General features: G+C 38.7%; 1 protein-coding gene across 2 annotated transcripts in view; it reads right to left on the bottom strand.

Moving 5' to 3' along the window:
• Positions 1 to 17,132, bottom strand: part of RANBP3 (RAN binding protein 3) — a 57,390-nt gene that overhangs the window by 22,246 nt on the left and 18,012 nt on the right. The window contains exons 3-9 of one of the 2 annotated variants that reach the window (XM_014884347.2): positions 14,570 to 14,773; positions 9,188 to 9,224; positions 9,011 to 9,097; positions 6,486 to 6,557; positions 5,285 to 5,350; positions 3,698 to 3,790; positions 2,487 to 2,590 (exon numbers count right to left, since the gene is read on the bottom strand). In XM_014884347.2, coding sequence (XP_014739833.1) covers positions 2,487 to 2,590; positions 3,698 to 3,790; positions 5,285 to 5,350; positions 6,486 to 6,557; positions 9,011 to 9,097; positions 9,188 to 9,224; positions 14,570 to 14,773 — 663 coding nt within the window. The remainder of the gene's footprint in view (positions 1 to 2,486; positions 2,591 to 3,697; positions 3,791 to 5,284; positions 5,351 to 6,485; positions 6,558 to 9,010; positions 9,098 to 9,187; positions 9,225 to 14,569; positions 14,774 to 17,132) is intronic. The other variant, XM_014884348.2, reaches the window with a different exon arrangement.

Here is a 17,132-nt window from a genome sequence, read left to right as displayed (position 1 = left end):
ACTTGGTGAAACAGAGCTGCAATTGATTTTCTCTTATTAGCACATGGACACAGGTGGGAAGACTTTAATGGAATGTGTTGTATGACCCTATCTGATAATTTGGAATCTATCCATAAAAGCATACATCAATTAAAAGGAGTGTCCAAAATTAAGGTTAAACGATGGATCTTGGTTAGATTACTTGTTTAATGGATGGAATTTCGCACCTTGGTTTAAAGAACTTCTAAAATTTGATCTAAATGTATTGCTTGTCATAGTAGTTCTACTGATAATGGTGCCTTGTCTGCTTCAGTGTATACAGCAAATGATTGACAAAGCTATCAAAGGAGTATTCCTGGTTCACCAAGAGGGGCAGATGTGGGAATTGCAAGTACAGAGAGCTCTCAGGGCCTTGTGCATACAGGCTCAGGGACAGAGACGGACAGAGATGGCTTCTGATATTATGGCATTAAATGTAACACCTTTAATGTCTCACCCTTCTATGACACTGACACCATGAGGCAATAAATCATCCTTTAAAAAGTCTCTCAGTTGCCCGTCTCTCGTGATTTTGATCTCCCAGTAGGAACCCATCCCTGTCTTTCCTGCTTTATTTCTTAAAAAGCCCTTAGGTATCTAATGCAGCACTCCAGTTGCCCAAGTGAACCTCCTGTATCCATGATCCCAATGAGGTTACAGAACCATCACTGAACGCAGATTTACAATCCCTTCTGTTAGTGTCTCGTGCAGGGTGTTGTTGCCTCCATGGGCCAGCTATGGCACTTCCTACACATTATCACATAGGTCAAAAAACCAGTAGGAAAACAACACTAGATTAGGTCCAAAGTTCATGAATCCCATTTTATGTTTAAAAGGACAATGTAGCTGTAACCTATCTCTATCATTTGCCTTCAGATTCTAATTCTGGCATTTCAAAGACATTTTTTTTTCTGCTTGCAATTAGAAGTGGGCCAGTATTGATCACTGGGAGCAATTGCTCACCACTGAATGATACATAGGGTTAAGGAACATTCTGCTGGACACAAGGAAAAATCATTAGCCTATGATTTCCGTAACATGTCCTCTTCTTTCTGGATAAGGATCAGCATCTCCTCGCTACTAGAAAGGCTGAGGGTTGTCAAGTTTCCTTGCACACCTGATGACTTTCAGCCACCAGACTTTCCTACCAGTTGAGGAAGGTTGGATCAAAGGCTGCAGCAGCTTGTACCCATCTGAGAACAATGGTGCTTAGGGCTCCTATAGTTTCCTAGGGATTTTCAAGACAGAGACCAGACAGGTAGAAATTGCCACAGAGCTGCTCAGGGTATGACAACCACCTGAGAACATTCCCACTCTGCTACCTTGTATAAGCATAAGACAAACATATCAAAGAAAAATCTTTTCTGACAGTAAAATGAGACCATGACTTGCATCTGCTATAACAAAGGCAAACCATGCTCATGTAATACTGAAAAAAACATACACTTGCTCTCACAAGGAAGCTCTTTCTCTGTGGTGCATCAAATCTATGCCACACATCTGCACATACAATTACCCATTGAAACAATTCCAGAAGACATCTTTCACCAAGCTATCTAATATTCTGAAGAGACTCCAGCATTTCATACAACTACTGCATCAACTCAAATGACTTCTAGCTGTGCTAGAAAACTTCAGGGAGACAAAACTGACTACAAATGCCAAGACAATAGAATATCTCACCACAACCCTTGGTAAAATTGCATATGCTCAGTTATGAAGCTTTATATCATTTATACTGAGCTTCCAGAAATTCTTAGCAACCAGATTTAAGAGATTTCCTCCACCAGAAAACTTTTTCCAAGGTCAGTCAGTTGATTATAAAAAACTTAAGACGACATTTGGATGTTAAAAGCAGATAAAGGGTACCCCTAATGACAGACACAGCTGGGTTACAAGCATGTCCCACAGTTTTCATAGGAGTACACGCATTCAATTTATTTCTCAATACTTAGTTGTGGCAGTAGCTTTTCACTAAACCTTAAAAAGCCATTCACACGGCAAGTGTTTCTGCTTGCCTCTTCAGGATTAAGACTTGCATTTCAAGTGAACTGTTCCATACTCTTGTCTTATCAACACTATTTCTAGGCTCAATATGGCAACAAAAAGCAAACAACTGCCTAATGAAGCTACAAAAACCCAACCACACTCAAAATCCCCAAACACCTTTCTCATACTATCAGTCAAGACCTTCAGATGCAAATGGTTTAGCTCAGAACCTGCAGGGAAGGGAAGGGAAGGGAAGGACTGGACACACTACTAAGAACTGGAAGTGAATCTTCATTACTTTTCTTTCATGACAGCCAATATGTAACTTCTGATGCACTTAGTCCTTTGCTCTAGGTGAAGCTTTTCAGCCCCTCATTACCTACACTGTCCACTTCCTGTAGGGAAGTCTTATGCTGCTACTAGCTTTTTACTCTGTTCAGAGTATTTACATCTGTCACCTTGAGTCTCCTCCAGCTCACCTTGTCTTGACAGTCTGAACTTTTCAGCGTTGCATCACTTGGTGATTCTGATGGGGCTGCAGAATCTGGAGGGATATTTATACCATTGGTGCCACTGCTGAGAACTGCAACAGAGAAATAAAAAGATACATGAACTCTCTAGATATTTAGACTGTCATAAATTTTTCTTATGCAAATTGCATGCTGTTTTCTTGTTTAAGTCCATGAAATATTGCAATGTAAACTAAAAAGTTCCCACAGTATTCTTCAAGAGATGTCAGAACCACAATTAGCAATTCTTAGCAGAATGAAAATTCCAAATGCAGAAAACCAAGTCAGCAAATTAATCTATAAAAAGATTGTAAGGACTTCAATATGTACAACTTCAAGCAACCATCCTGCTCCAATCTAATGTTGTTCACAGCCAGCAGGGCTTGTCTTCAGACTGATCTACCAGCTCACACACTGAACTCCCACTAAAATTTTTACCCCAATACTAAGTCCTCTGCAGAGTTCAAGCTGTGTCAGGAGGCACATCAAGAAATCAAGCTAGAAATGTTTGGTTCTTTACCAGATTCTGCATTAAATTAAGTTATTCCTGTTTCTGTTCAACTACACTTCCACATAACAAATGGCATCAGGCTGGGGAAACATGGGGTTTAGGAGACAGGGACACTTTAAACAGCTTTTTGCATTAACTTCCACACTTTAGTCATGTCCACTTCCATCAGCTATATCAAATTCCTTAATTCCGTAATACAATAAACATTATATGAATGACCAAACTTAAGAATTAAATTTCCATGTTCAGAATTAAAACTGAACATCAAATCACAACTTCAAAATGGTCCCCAAGCCCAGAGGTACCTCTCACTGATTTAGGTACTTTACTGTTGATCAGTTACCAGTGATAGCTTATTTATACCATGGTCTATGCTGTCATTTGAGATTGATTGCTATACCACACTCTTAAAAGTCTTTTATTCCAAAACTCAAGCATGGACTACAACAAAGTTAGGCCTGGTAACATCAGACAGTCATCCTACACAAGACCTGAAGGTTCCACTACTTTATCCTACATGTAATACAGATACACTTACCATTTGTTTTTTTTCTGAGAGAAAACTAGAAAAACTCAGGTGGGTGTTCAGTAAAACCAAACCATCACACTAAACAAATTCATCTTTTTGGTTCCCTTTCCACTGTCTTTAGAATGCAAAAGCATTATTTACCCATCTGTGAGAAAGCTTTTGGCTGTGGGGCCTGTAATACTGCTGGACGGAGCACACTTCGCTGCTGTTCCTTCGGTTTCTGGCTAGGGAGACCTGCAAGTACAAAGTTTTTTCAAGAAATATAAAGCTTTAGAGTTGGAAAAATCAGCTTCATCTAATCTTCTCTAACTGCTTCCAACAGAACACACAATGAAAAAAACAGACACTAGGAAAGCTTCTATTCCCTTTTTTTCCATCCCTCCTTATTCAGCCTCAAAAGAGAGTTAGTCCCAAATAGAAATACTATTTCCTAGCCAAAAAAGACACTTCAAAATATATTGTCCATCCTACCCAGGAAAGCACAGAACAGAAGTTTACTACTGACCCAGAAATAAAAGCACCAATATGTAAGAGAAATGAACAGTACACCAGTAATCTTATTTATACACTGATATTTTATTCAACTACACATTCCAAGTCTTCTTTTCTCCTTCCAATATAGTAATTTCCAGGTATTAATAAAATATTTTTTCATCCATACAATCAAACATATTGGTACTGTAATAGTTGTGTTGTGCCATTTAACAACCTTTTTCGGCTTTCTGAATTAACCTGGCCTCTTTGGTTGTTAAAGTAAGATGCACAGCACTACAACTCTAATTCTGCCATGATTCAAAAAGCTAACTGACCTTAAACTAATAAAAAACCAAACATTGCAACATCAACTCTAGAAGGTTATGGCAAGCCCAGAAGGTTCCATTTTCTTGACTGAAGAAAGTAAAGATGAACTCTTGATCCAATAAAATACTGCAACAGAACTCACTCATAGCAATTAGCTCCATTTCAGGTCACCCATATTCAAAGGACATGACATCAGATTACAAAGCTGTCCTATGTTGAAAGTTCCTAAGTTCAAAACAGCTTGCTCCTTTCTTAAATTTACTACTCTTCCTGCAAGTGAAATGAAGTTTCCACATAGTTATGCAGTAACAGCTTTTATTACCTAAATACTTTTGAGTTTGTTTTTTTTCCCCCCTCAAATTCCTAAGAAGCTGTAATACTAATATCTTTCTGATAGTGGCTGGGTCTACATCAGCAAACAGGAGACACAGTCATAGCCAATCTGTAGTGCGGAACAGGCATGATCAAGGACCTGCCACCCACATTGCCACCAAAAGCCAGGGAGAGCAGAAGTGGGCACTGTCTGACACTTCCAACTGCCCTGCCTGGTCACAGACTAAACACAGTAATGGCTGGAACTTGCTCAAGGCACTCCTGAGAACACCCTTTTTCTTACAGTTTGATACCAAAGGAATCAAATTCACTGTCTGTAGGATTACTCCAAGCACAAACAGAAGCTTGCTAAGTAGTGACAGCTGGGAGATGCACTTCAGACATGCACAGCAGAGCCAATGCCAAACACAGGCACGGCCCCAAGTGTTACACAGTGGATATGGGCACAACAACCCTACAGAAAACAGGATTTTTTTTCTGCTGACACATAGGTATTGCCACCTTCTATTTACAATAGCCAATTGATGAAAATACTAACTAAATAAAAAGCTTGAGCTGGTTCCTTTGTACTGTTGCAGTAACCAGTGAACTCACCTGCACTAGGTGCCTGACCATGGATAAGTATTGGTGGCTTCAGCCGGAAACCACTGCTCTTTTCCTCTGGAAGTGAAATACAAAATTACAAGGACAAAGCTGTAACATACAAGAAATATCCATTCAGTCAAAAAATTCTCGTGTTTTCCCCATTGTAATGACCCACAAGTTCTATAAATATACAAAGTTATTAGATTTCCAAAGAACAGACTCTTCTTCTGAAAGAAATCTGAATTTCCAGTGATCATCACAGCAAATATACATCACAGATAAACACATGGTATCACAAGGAAAAGGTTCAAATTTTTCTTAAGAAAGAGGAAAAAGATTGAACCCCATTTCTCTGTGAAAACATTCTGTGAAGGACTTAATATAGATAAAGGTTTTAAGTGAGATTATTCTTTAAAGAAAGAACAATCAAAATTATGACTGAACATGACAGCTGCTAACAAGTACCTAACTACTAACTATCATAAATTAAGTTTAATTGCTTCATGTTAGTTTCTTGTAATAAAAAGTTTTTACTCATGCTTTTGTAGTATGAAGATAAAAGAAATTCCTTTGCTCACACTCACTACAGTTATGGTTTTTTTAATTAAGTACCAAAATCTCAAAAAAATACTATAAATCTACAGCTATTAAAAAAATCAAGTTCCTAAGAACTTACAATGAATAATTATTCTTTTTTCCTTTTAGGGACTTAATATCTGTACTCAGAATAAGACAACTCAGCATCTTACAGCCTCACTGTACTTGGTTATATACTGATGTGCACTACAGCAATACCAACACAACCAAACCAGAACTAACAAAATCATCAGTTCTGCCACATGGGGCTCACAGGTCATAGCTGAACACAATCATGACCATACCTTATGGTTGTTTTGCTTTCCAATATAAAAGAACAGTTTTCCAAAGTAGATAAATGAGAGTTGCCCATAGGTTTTATTGTGAGGCTAGCAAGAAAAGGCCAGACTGCAGTATTCTACCATCACTCCCAACACATTTAACAATTTTGATATTATTTTAATTACCTCCAGCAAGGGTGAAGTCAAATAATGAAGTAAGCAAGAGAACAGCTCTAAGATCAGAACCATCATCACTTCCATTCTCACAGGTAGTGTCTTACTTCTGAAGTATCAGAGTACTTTGGATCACAACAAATTAACAACAGTTCAAGAAAAAAGGAGAAAAAGCTCACCTGGTTCTGAATCAGAATTGCCTGCAGAAGGTTCACAGAAGCTTGAGGGCATAAAGACATTGTTCTTTGTTACTGCAGTCATGGAAAAAGAAAAAAAAAAAAGGGAAGTTGTGTATGTTGTTCTTTATAATAAACCTGTTCCCATACTTCAAACTGAAAGTAACTTTTCTAGTAATTTGCTTTATTTCGGTTTTATTTTTTTCTAAACTAAAACAGTATTACAGCCGAAGTAATAAACAAACCATTGTCCATAAAATCCCCTCAGTGTCTCCTGAAACAGAGAAAAAACAGATTTCATTTCTTCTGAATCCTGTACAAATTCAGGATTCCTAATCGGAATTGTATCTGAATTAGGAATTAGAAATAGTGTTAGAATATGTAATAGCATTGCAAAATGTATAACACCATTTCAAAAGGCCCCTGCAGAGAGAGCGGAAGGGTGTGTAATGCCTGCTAGAGAGTACAAGTGAACATCTGGGCTCTGATGGACCAAACTGTCTGCACCAAGAGGCAACTTAGGTGTGAACTACCCTGCAAAGACAAAACTCCTAGAGAAACAGAGGACAGCACATCAGAGTACTGTCAGATGTCACCTCAGCAGCATAATAGTCAACAAAATGGAAAAAATGTTTGAAAAAACAGGCAAAGGACAGAGTTTCTTTTCCACCCTTTGCTGGGATCTAAAGAAGCAAGCAATAAGGAGTTTGGTTGATACCCTCTCTGGCAGTTCTGGTATTTTTGTTGTTATACAAAAATCACAATTCACTTTATGAAACAGGACAATCAGAGAAAGAGACCGATTTCTCTAACAGATCATTTTGCATAAAGAAGCATAATAGCATTTATTGGCTCTTTTACCTTTTATAAGTCTATAGAAAAAGCCTAAGTATACTGAAAAGAGAAATGATGTTCATCACTGAACAGGACTGTACTAAGATGTGGCATTTGTCTTTTAGAATTAACTCTTAAATATTTTTTCATATTTCCTTTAATTTCACCTTCTCTCATTTTATTATTGTCTGCCTTAAGCTTAAACATGACATAGTTTTAATGTAAGTTAAATGTCCCTATTCGTGAGAGAAACATAACCCTACAAGAAAAAAAAGAAGGTGGGAAAGGAAAAGATGTTATGGAAACCAAAGCCATTGAATAATGTCAACAATATTCAAAGAGGTCTTTATGGAAGTTGCACTTCAAATCAAATTTGTCACTGACAACAACACACATAGGAAGAGAACAAAGGCGTCAGGGAATAAATTACCATATCCTCTCAAAATACATTAGCTAAGCAGAGGCTTGAGAAAGGATACTGGACTTCTGCAGCATCCAATATTTAACCATGAAGAGCTGAGTAAATTGTTTTCCTCCACTTCTTAACAGATGTTAGCAGAGAGATTCTAATCTTATAAGACAAAGACATTGTGGAATGGAAGTGTTCGAGATTATGGGGAACCTGGGTATACACATACTGTTATTCTAACAGAAGATCTACAAAACCCTGTATTCATTATTTTTGTGCATTCCTTTACTAAAAGTGGTTGGTAAGCAGACAGCAGCAATGCTGGTCACTCAATTCACAGCATGGTATCTGGAGACCCACTGAGACCACCAGAGAACTGGGATCTGAAAGAGAAGGGCTTCTTCCCCTGACTACCACGAATTTAGAATGCTGTGCCCAAGAAGTATCAGCAACTACATTTTGAATTTCATAGTAATTTATTTCTTTAAAATTAAAATCAAAATAACTAGGCTTTTCACCTTTTAGTCACATCTCCAGAATGTGCTGCATATGAGAGGAATTTCTTTTTACTGTTCTCTCCTTCAAGGTTTTTCATCTCCTTCATTTCAACTTACGATGGTAGAAATAAAGTAGCAGTCTCAAAATCTGACCCAGGCACTGACATATCTCAACTACAATGACCACTGACCAAAGCTAAAACCTTCATATGATCTGTGAGGAGAGACAGCGCAAACAAATGTGAACAAATACCAAACATGACCATTCCCGTGCAAGCAAACTGTATGAATTTACCCCAGTGATTTCACTGCCCCTGACTGTGCACACACACAGGCTGTGGTCATTCTCTCATGTATGTCAGGCGTTTAAGAAATGCACTGAATCATCGCCATTTTGAAAGAAATGGGAGAAGAGAAAAGGACTAAAACGTGAGCTGAGACTTGAAAAATTTCCCTGGCAGCAGAGTAAATAAGAAAAAGGTAGCACTTGTAAAAATCTGGAAAGAAGCAACCTGATCACAACAAATCAGAAAGGTTTCTGGTTAATTCTGCATTTTAACAGCACAAGAGTAAAGCTAAAACCACAAATACACATAAACTTACAGATAGAAAACATTTTTAAAAACTATCAAGTCCCTTGGGCTTTACCAAATTTGCTAACATGAGTGCATGCTTGCTGTGGTCTTAATTCAAGCACAGCAGACAGTATAAGACTGTGTACATGACTGGAAAAAGAATGTCTGCAAAGGAAAATCATCCCTCATATATAATATTGTAGCAACATTTACCTGACTGAGAAGGAGGGAACTGAGTCAAAGATGAAGTTCTCTCACGTTTTACAGGTGGACAGTAGCTTCCATCCTCACGATCAGATTCTATATTTTAAAAAAATTATTAGAGAAAATGCAAAACATCCCAACAAGAGAGACACTCATGGCTTTTGATTTTACAATAAAATCTCTTACCATCTCCATCGTCCGGACTTGTTCCATCTGCAGATCTCTGAAATCAGATTACACTGATCAAACAAAGATCACATACTGAACATTTCAGTCTCTTAAGTTTGATCCAAATGTTTTAAGCATCAGCTAGGAGATTTTTTTCTTTACTGTCAATGACACACACTCAATGCAATAATCTTCTGTTACTTACATGTGGGCATAGTTTCACTCAGATACTATCAAATACAATTAATTCAAAATAGTTCATCTACAAGTAAGATTCCTGAAAGTTCATATTCCAAGCACTAATATCTTTAGGGATGGTGTAACAATTACTACAGTTATATTTTCTATATACTGAAAATTTGAAACAGACAGTTTTCAATATTGGTTTCATTTTTAAAACAAAGTTTCATGCTCAACATAAAACCCATTATTTGGGAGTTCATTCCAAAGCACTTTACCTAGTTACTCTAAGTGACATTAGCTCCTTCAACAAAATTATAGCATTGAAGGAATGGCTTTCAAAGCATGCTCTAGAAACCAGTACAACAGCACTTTTACTGGAATTAACAACAGATAGTCTCCTAACATCTTCCACAGTACCAGGAACAAAACGGGAAGCATCAAATATTACAGATATCCAAAAAGTTTTTGAACAAAGGTTTTACATAATTTCTGAGGATTTCTATGGCTCTTTCCTCCTATTTCTCCGCCAGTTCTTCAACTTCCCTTGCTCCTTTAAAAAATAACCCCATGATAGACTCCTTTCACTATGGAAGGTGATAAGGGCTGCATCAGCATCTTCATCTCATTACAAAACACCTTAGAATCAAATTGCTTAGGTTAGCAAGAACCTTTAAGATCACCAAGTCTAAGAGTTCCCTCAGAACTGCCACGCCCAATGGTAAAACATGTCTACAAGTGTCACATCCACACATCTTACAAATCTCTGCAGGGATGATGGCTGCACCACTGCCATGGGCAGCCTGTTCCAGGGCTGCACAAACCTTTTGTGGAACATGCTTCTTATAATATCCAATCTAAATGTTCAACTTGAGGCACAGCTTGAGGCCATTTCCTCTTGTCCTGTACCTTGCTATCTGGAAGAATAGACCAACCCCCACCTAGGCTACACCATCCTTTCAGACAGCTCTGACGTACTGGACCATCTACCTAGTCCAACACTGTCCTTGCATCCCACTCCTGCCTCAGGACATGCAGACAGACACCTTCCCTTCACTCAGTCTCTCTTCAGAGACTGGCTGATAAATAGAGGAATGGCAGCTCATACCCAGAGCCCACTGACACCCCAAAACTCCTTCCCTACCATGATTCAGCCCACTTGGGCACTGTGAGCAGGCAGACACACAGAAGGACTGCACAGGACTGACATCTGAAGCAGACCATGGGTGTAAGGATGCCAGAGAGTACAAAAGTTTCTATTTAGACCCACGTACATTTAGAATCCAGATAATACTGTACTATCAGCACTCCACTAAATGCTAATAAAACCCCACTTACACTGCACTTTGCCTATTAAACTACCTTTAAGGGCTTTTCTGTTTTGTTTTATGTTCACAGAAAAGTATAGCTACTTCACTAGCACCCCAGTTGAGTACTTTTGAAACCTTTAGCATTGGGAATAAGAAGCTACTGACAGTTCTGGAACACAACTTCCTGCATTCACACACATCTATTAGCCCAGCCATGTTAATTCTGCATTTGATGATCCATCACTCTTCCCACATAATTAGTCAAACAGTCCATGGTACTACCAGAAGGTGGTCTTATTACCCACTGCCCTTGCCAATACACAATACTTTCCTGAAAGATGAGGCTAAAATGGAAAACCATGATATCATGTATTTCAGTAACCAGCACCTGAACTCAGAAAATATTCCATTTTGCACATCAAGTGTTGTCACATACATAAGCAATTTGTTTCCACTTTCACCAAAAACCCTAAAACCAAAAAGAAAATACTTGGTAAAAAATTTGCCTGAGTGGAACTGCAGATCTCTATATGCAAAAATCCTTAAAAATAAACAAGTGATTTCCACCTGAATGTCAAAAACTTAAGATGTTACTAACACATGCTTCATTCTCAATGCTCAAGTAACACATATAAAGAAGTCAAACCTATATAGCACAAGCTTCAAATCACCTTATCATTGTAATTTCGTAACAGACAAGCACAACTAATGTACCATCTTAATGTTTAGTGGGCAACAGGCATCCATATCCAAAACCAACTCTGTACCCTACTGAAGACAAAGCAGAACAGAGAATCTGCACCATGTTATCTCCATGCTTCCTAGCCCAAGAGTTTTGGGAGATTTAAGCTATGTACCTTTGTATAAATAGATGCCAAGTAGATTCCATGGGGGTGAGAGGTACACAAATCTACTGTATTAGCATAAACTTCACTTTTCTATGAAGCCGCAGATAAAGTCACTGCTGCAGCCAGAATTGCAGACCAGTGCTGCTTCTACCCAGAGGAAGCTAGGTAGTCTAGACAAAAAACAGAGGTCTATATGCACGACAAGCCTGACAGACTGGAAAAACAGCAAATTACATTTAGTGACAATGAACTGCAGTCCAGCTGCTCCATTTTAGGCTTCTCTTCTCAACCTACTCAGTCTGTACTTTACAGCAACACCTGCTCTACACAAGTACCCCACACAATGGAAACAAAAGTCAGGACCCATCTCATCCTGAAGAAACCACCAAGCTGATTAAATTTACCTCCATTCAGTTGTTTGGACTTAGATGCTGATGAGACACAAACTGGTAACAGCAAAATCCAAGCTAGAATTCCCTCATTTAAGAGCAGAAGGCACTTTTCACAATATTCCCTCTGCCCCCCCGCGCTTCCAGAAATCCAGCTAGACAGTACTTACATTCATGCATAAATAGAGGCTCCTACCATTATGACACATTTCTAGATAAGGAAATTAGCTTCATAAAGGCTACCAATTGCCTCTTAAAAGTCTAAGTCATAGTAATTAAATACAAACATTAATTCCTCACACAATTTTTACATCAAACTAAGATAAGAACTTCCAAACTTCAACAAATTTGTCAGTTTTTGCTTATTCACACTAGTTAGCAGAAACAGGGACAGGAAGGGACAATTTGGGCAGAAAAGGTCAGTGGAATTCAGGGAAAGCTCTAGGAGTATACTTCTAGTGTTCATCTTTGAAAATGCATTTTATGATGCAAAACATAACATATAAAGGACTTCAGAGCACAGTAATGGAAGTTTGCAGTCCAGACACTCTGCACATACACAGGCATTATAAAAGCTGTTCCAGAACCTCTTGATCAGCAGTCTTGCTGGGATAGCCACATGCTGTGGGAGGCTGGGGTGGGCCAGCAAAAAGTTAGGACATAATCATCAGCTCTGCAAGGAGCTGTACTATGGCCACATAAATTCATGTCGTATCAAAAATATCTGCCAGTGTGTGTACAAACAAGTAAACAAGAAATATGTAGTGTCTCTTCTGTCTTAACTCATCCATTTTCCCAGGCCCTAGGAAAACAGCATGAAAACTGCCACTCCAACAAACCAGTACAAGTACTCTTAAAATGCATGAACATTGTCTAGATTTCAAGGTAATGGATGGTTTTATCCTTAAGACACTAGGATAATTTGAACAGTACTTGCCAGTGCATGCCAGTTACATGCCCATACTAGCACCACACAATTTGGTACATTTAATTGAATGGACTCAAGAAGAATGCTGAAACAGCTGTCCTGTACAGCCACTACTTTCTGCATATGATCCCCAACAGCATTTGTGGATTTTAAATTTCTTTCAGAACTGGGTTAACTGGGGTAAGATTTTCTGCTCTCTAAGAACAAAACTAAGATAACCACTTGCTGCTGTGTTCCTGAAAATCTGGTTCATACCAATCTCTTAGACAATTGTAGTATCACTGCAATTTCAAATGACAGAAAACTGAGATAAAAATCTCTGATGTTTGATAAGAAAGATGTGTGATAACAACCAATTAGATGGGTGAGTGAATGGGTGTTAACATCTTTGAAATGGGTCTTAATGTCTCTGCTGACTTGAAGCAGCAGCTTTGTTACTGAGCCCAAACAGCCTCACTCCTGAAACGAGCAAGTGGGGGACTCTGCACAAGCCTGAACTTCTGCACTTTGGGGTAAAATTCCCAAGGGGGAATAGATGGTAGGTGTTTTGGGGAGGCTGTGCCTTCCTACATCCTCAGCCAGTGGGGAAGGGAAGAGGGCAACGTGTGGCCGGGAGTTTAGGATAAAAGGAGCTGAGCCATCCAAAACCGAGAGAGAGAAAACCCGGTGGGGACACGTGGCCTAGTGGACTCTTTTTCTATTTGAATAAAGTTGCAGAACTCCTCTGTCTCCTTTATGAACACTGGCTTTTCACAGCACGATTTTCCACACATGTTTACCAGCTATATTTTAAAATACTAACTCTTGAAAACAGTAACTTTCAGAAAAAGTCCTGAAAGATATCTGCAGGTCATCAAGCAATAGTCTGAACATTGAGAAGTGCTTAACCTACAGCTATTAGGACCTCGCCATGACAAGCCATTCAATACTAGGTTTACTTGAAATGGCCAATTCTTGGACAAAAAAAACCGCAAACCAATCACTGCAAGAAAAGGTTGCAGGTATTAGGTGAAGCAGCCCTAACAAAGATCTAGCAAAGAGCACATGCCTAGGGTGCAATGCCAGAATGAACAGTGACACTCACCTGCACCAAGAAAACATGTTCCACCAACCAGAAAGATTAGGAACACTTAAGAATTGCTCTGAAAGACTGTATGGTAGCAGTCCTTTAGTCATCCAATCTTTCAGAAAAGATTTTGCTACATCACCAGTAGAAAAATCAAATTATGAGCACTGACAGCTTTTCCACAAGATACTGATTTCCTCCCGACTCCAAACACCCAAATTCAAAACTCTATGATGCTCCGTGCCTTTAATCTGTTAAATGCCTTACGGGTTGACATGACATATCCAGTGGAAGCAGTATTAGCAGCTCACTTTGTCAAGCTGCAGCATTACAGCCCATAGAGGGAACAAAGAGTTCTCTAACTGCTTGAAGCAAATCCCTCCAATATAGACCTGCCTTCTCACTTATTTAGAAGGGCTCTTACCCTTAGCAAACACACAGCTTACACCTCAAATTTTAAAATACTTGAGGTGTCTTCTACAGTTATGCTACTAAAGAGACTCACAAATTTAATTTCTTCTAATTGGAACGAGGGTTTAGAGAGGACTAACTCTTGAGATCAAAGAACCAGACACACACTGTAATTTGCACTACCTACAGTTAACAATACCACCTAGTGGAAGGGACTTTTTCCTCTAATGCCCTCAGCAGCAGAAGTACTCGGTAGGTTGACACTTACCCCTGCCAGTTCTTGTTGAATAGGAGCAAGCTGGGTTTCAGAAGCAGGACTCAGGGTAGCACTGACTGAGGCCACAGCAGGAACAGGGTGCTCAGAGTCGCACTCACCAGCTGGTTCTGTGTGACCCAGACCATGGCAGGGGGGCTCAACCTCTCCCTGGGGGTCCTCGCCTGAATCCGACAAAGCTTTTTGCTCTGCAGGGGACTGTGAGCAGAAAAGACAACGTCCCTTCAATGCAAGGCTGCAACATGAGAGATCGGTGGTCCTAGTGAGAGGATCCATTTTTAAATTTCACTGTTTTCACAGTATGGCAGAAGGAGATGCTTGTTGCTGAGACACCAATTAAAAGATAGAAACTCTGTAACAGAACCTGCTGACAGAATTAGCTCCCCTCCCTGCAAAAAAACCTCAGCTGGAGCAAACGAACTCTTTTGAGAGTTACCAAAATCATCTGTGTCCCCAGCAAAGAGGATTTTGGCAGCTACAGACTTTAGGGTTTAACCCCTCCCTCTCTCAAGTACTAAAGGACAGCTGATAGCTTTTACCTACAGATTCAGATATACAAATTAGACAATTACTCTAAAGTGTCCTTCACTGCCTCTTCAGCCCACTTTTGAGGGAGGTGAGGTTGGTTATAAAATTCTCACAGAAATTAATTAACATTCACACAAGACACAGGATCCTTTCATATTCACATGACATTGAATTATCTGAAAAGCAACACCAATGCTTTTTTTCTTAAATTAGCAAATTTCAATCTATTTCAAGGAGGGAGGTGACTGGATAACTAGTGTACCCTAATGAGATTTGGTATCTGCGGAAATTCTGCCACACTTTTCACGTGATTTAATGCTGCACATCCCTGCTTGTACAAAAAAAGTTAAAATTATCATAGTCTGTACACATCTGAAGAATGAAAACAGTTTAAAAGGCTTTGAGCACAAAAAAAAATTGTAAAATCTGTATTGTGATTAAGGACTAAGTTATAGTCCATGGATAACATGCAAGCCAAGGATGTGGTCCCACTTGCAATCTGTGGGCTGAGTTTCCCTGCAACTTAGGGTGAAGTATCTGAAGAATTAAGCAGTAAGGAAAAGATGGCACTCAAAAGCACACAACCTTGGCTTGTTCCCAGATAACACTTGGTAGAACAGAGACTAACCATGCCCATCATTGCCCAGGTGTGTGCAAGAAAGTAAGCAAAAGCCTCAAAAATAAACAGTAGCACTTAACATCTTAAGAGCCAAGCTCTTCAAGTTACACTTGTCCTGTCATGGAAACAAAAGCCAGCAATACACGAAATTTTATCATGCAAGAAATTACTATAATTAAGGCTCAAAATCTATTTATGGAGATAATACTACCGATGTCAGGTAAAAGTTCAAGATGCCAGGTTTTTGTACTGTCAAAAGTTATCTAACGTTTTAATATTTAGTTGTTAATAATAGACCCAAACACTAACTTAAAACTCTACAGAATGAGAAGAGTTAAAGAAACATTTAATGAAATCCAGCAGTCTAGCAACCTATCCTTACCTTTTCATCTGGGGAGAACAGCAAAAAAGGCTACCTGGAACTGGCCATAGCACTTAAAATATATGTAAAAGAAAAAAAGAAGAGCCTTACCAGAAATCTACACTGACTTCTGGGTAGAGTTCAGAAAATTGCTAATAACGAAGAGGAGGCAAGAATATTCAACACACACTTGTGCTAAGCACTTAAAACTGGAAATGACAAAATACTTTGCAAGTAATTCACATTGACAATTCAGAATATCCTAAACCAGGCTAAATAAACATCCAACAGATTTTAATAACTCTTGTAATACTTGAAATACTTGGTGTCAAGCACTTCAAAAAGTGGAAATAAGCATAGATCTCATTTCTGTCCTAAGCGAGACTGGAGAATCTGCTTCAAGATGCACAAAAGAAACAAACAAAATTATTGCAAAACACCACTTCTATGAAGAAAAATCTCAATCGAAGACAAGAATTTCATGGCCAATATATAAATACTTAAATATATAAAATATTAGATAAAATATATTAATCAAAACCGACTGTAAGTTTCAGAATTTTGTGAATATTATGTTATTTAAGTCATGCAAAACAAGACCAATAAAAGGGCTTAAGGCTTTATCAAACCAGAACTGTTCCAGGCAGAGGTTTGTACAGCTGTTCTCAAAAAAGCATATCCAAAGGACACTACCAGCTCTTAAAATTAATTTTAATCCTTAGTCATGCATACTATTTATTCCTAGTCTCTTAGCTTAGATGAATTCTGATCTAAGCTCTTTCTGAAAGTTCTTTGGAGCTGGTGAACAGTTCACTCTCTTTCTTTTCGCTGGAATATTTTGTCTGAGAAATGTGTCCCTCTTTGAGCCTCCTCTTCTCCAGAGAAAACATTCCTTATGAAACACAGTTCTAGAGAGAACTTGACAGAAATCTGTTCCTGTCGCTTAAACACTATGGCAAAGGTCAGGGGAAAGATGAATAATGTTAGGAAGCCACCTACACAAATTCACCTTGCTCAGCCAGATCAAACATCTTCTATTTTATTAAAAC

The sequence above is a fragment of the Sturnus vulgaris genome, chromosome 26 (assembly GCF_052056855.1).
Source record: "Sturnus vulgaris isolate bStuVul1 chromosome 26, bStuVul1.hap1, whole genome shotgun sequence".
Taxonomy (NCBI): domain Eukaryota; kingdom Metazoa; phylum Chordata; class Aves; order Passeriformes; family Sturnidae; genus Sturnus; species Sturnus vulgaris.
This window is presented reverse-complemented; position numbering and strand designations above follow the sequence as displayed.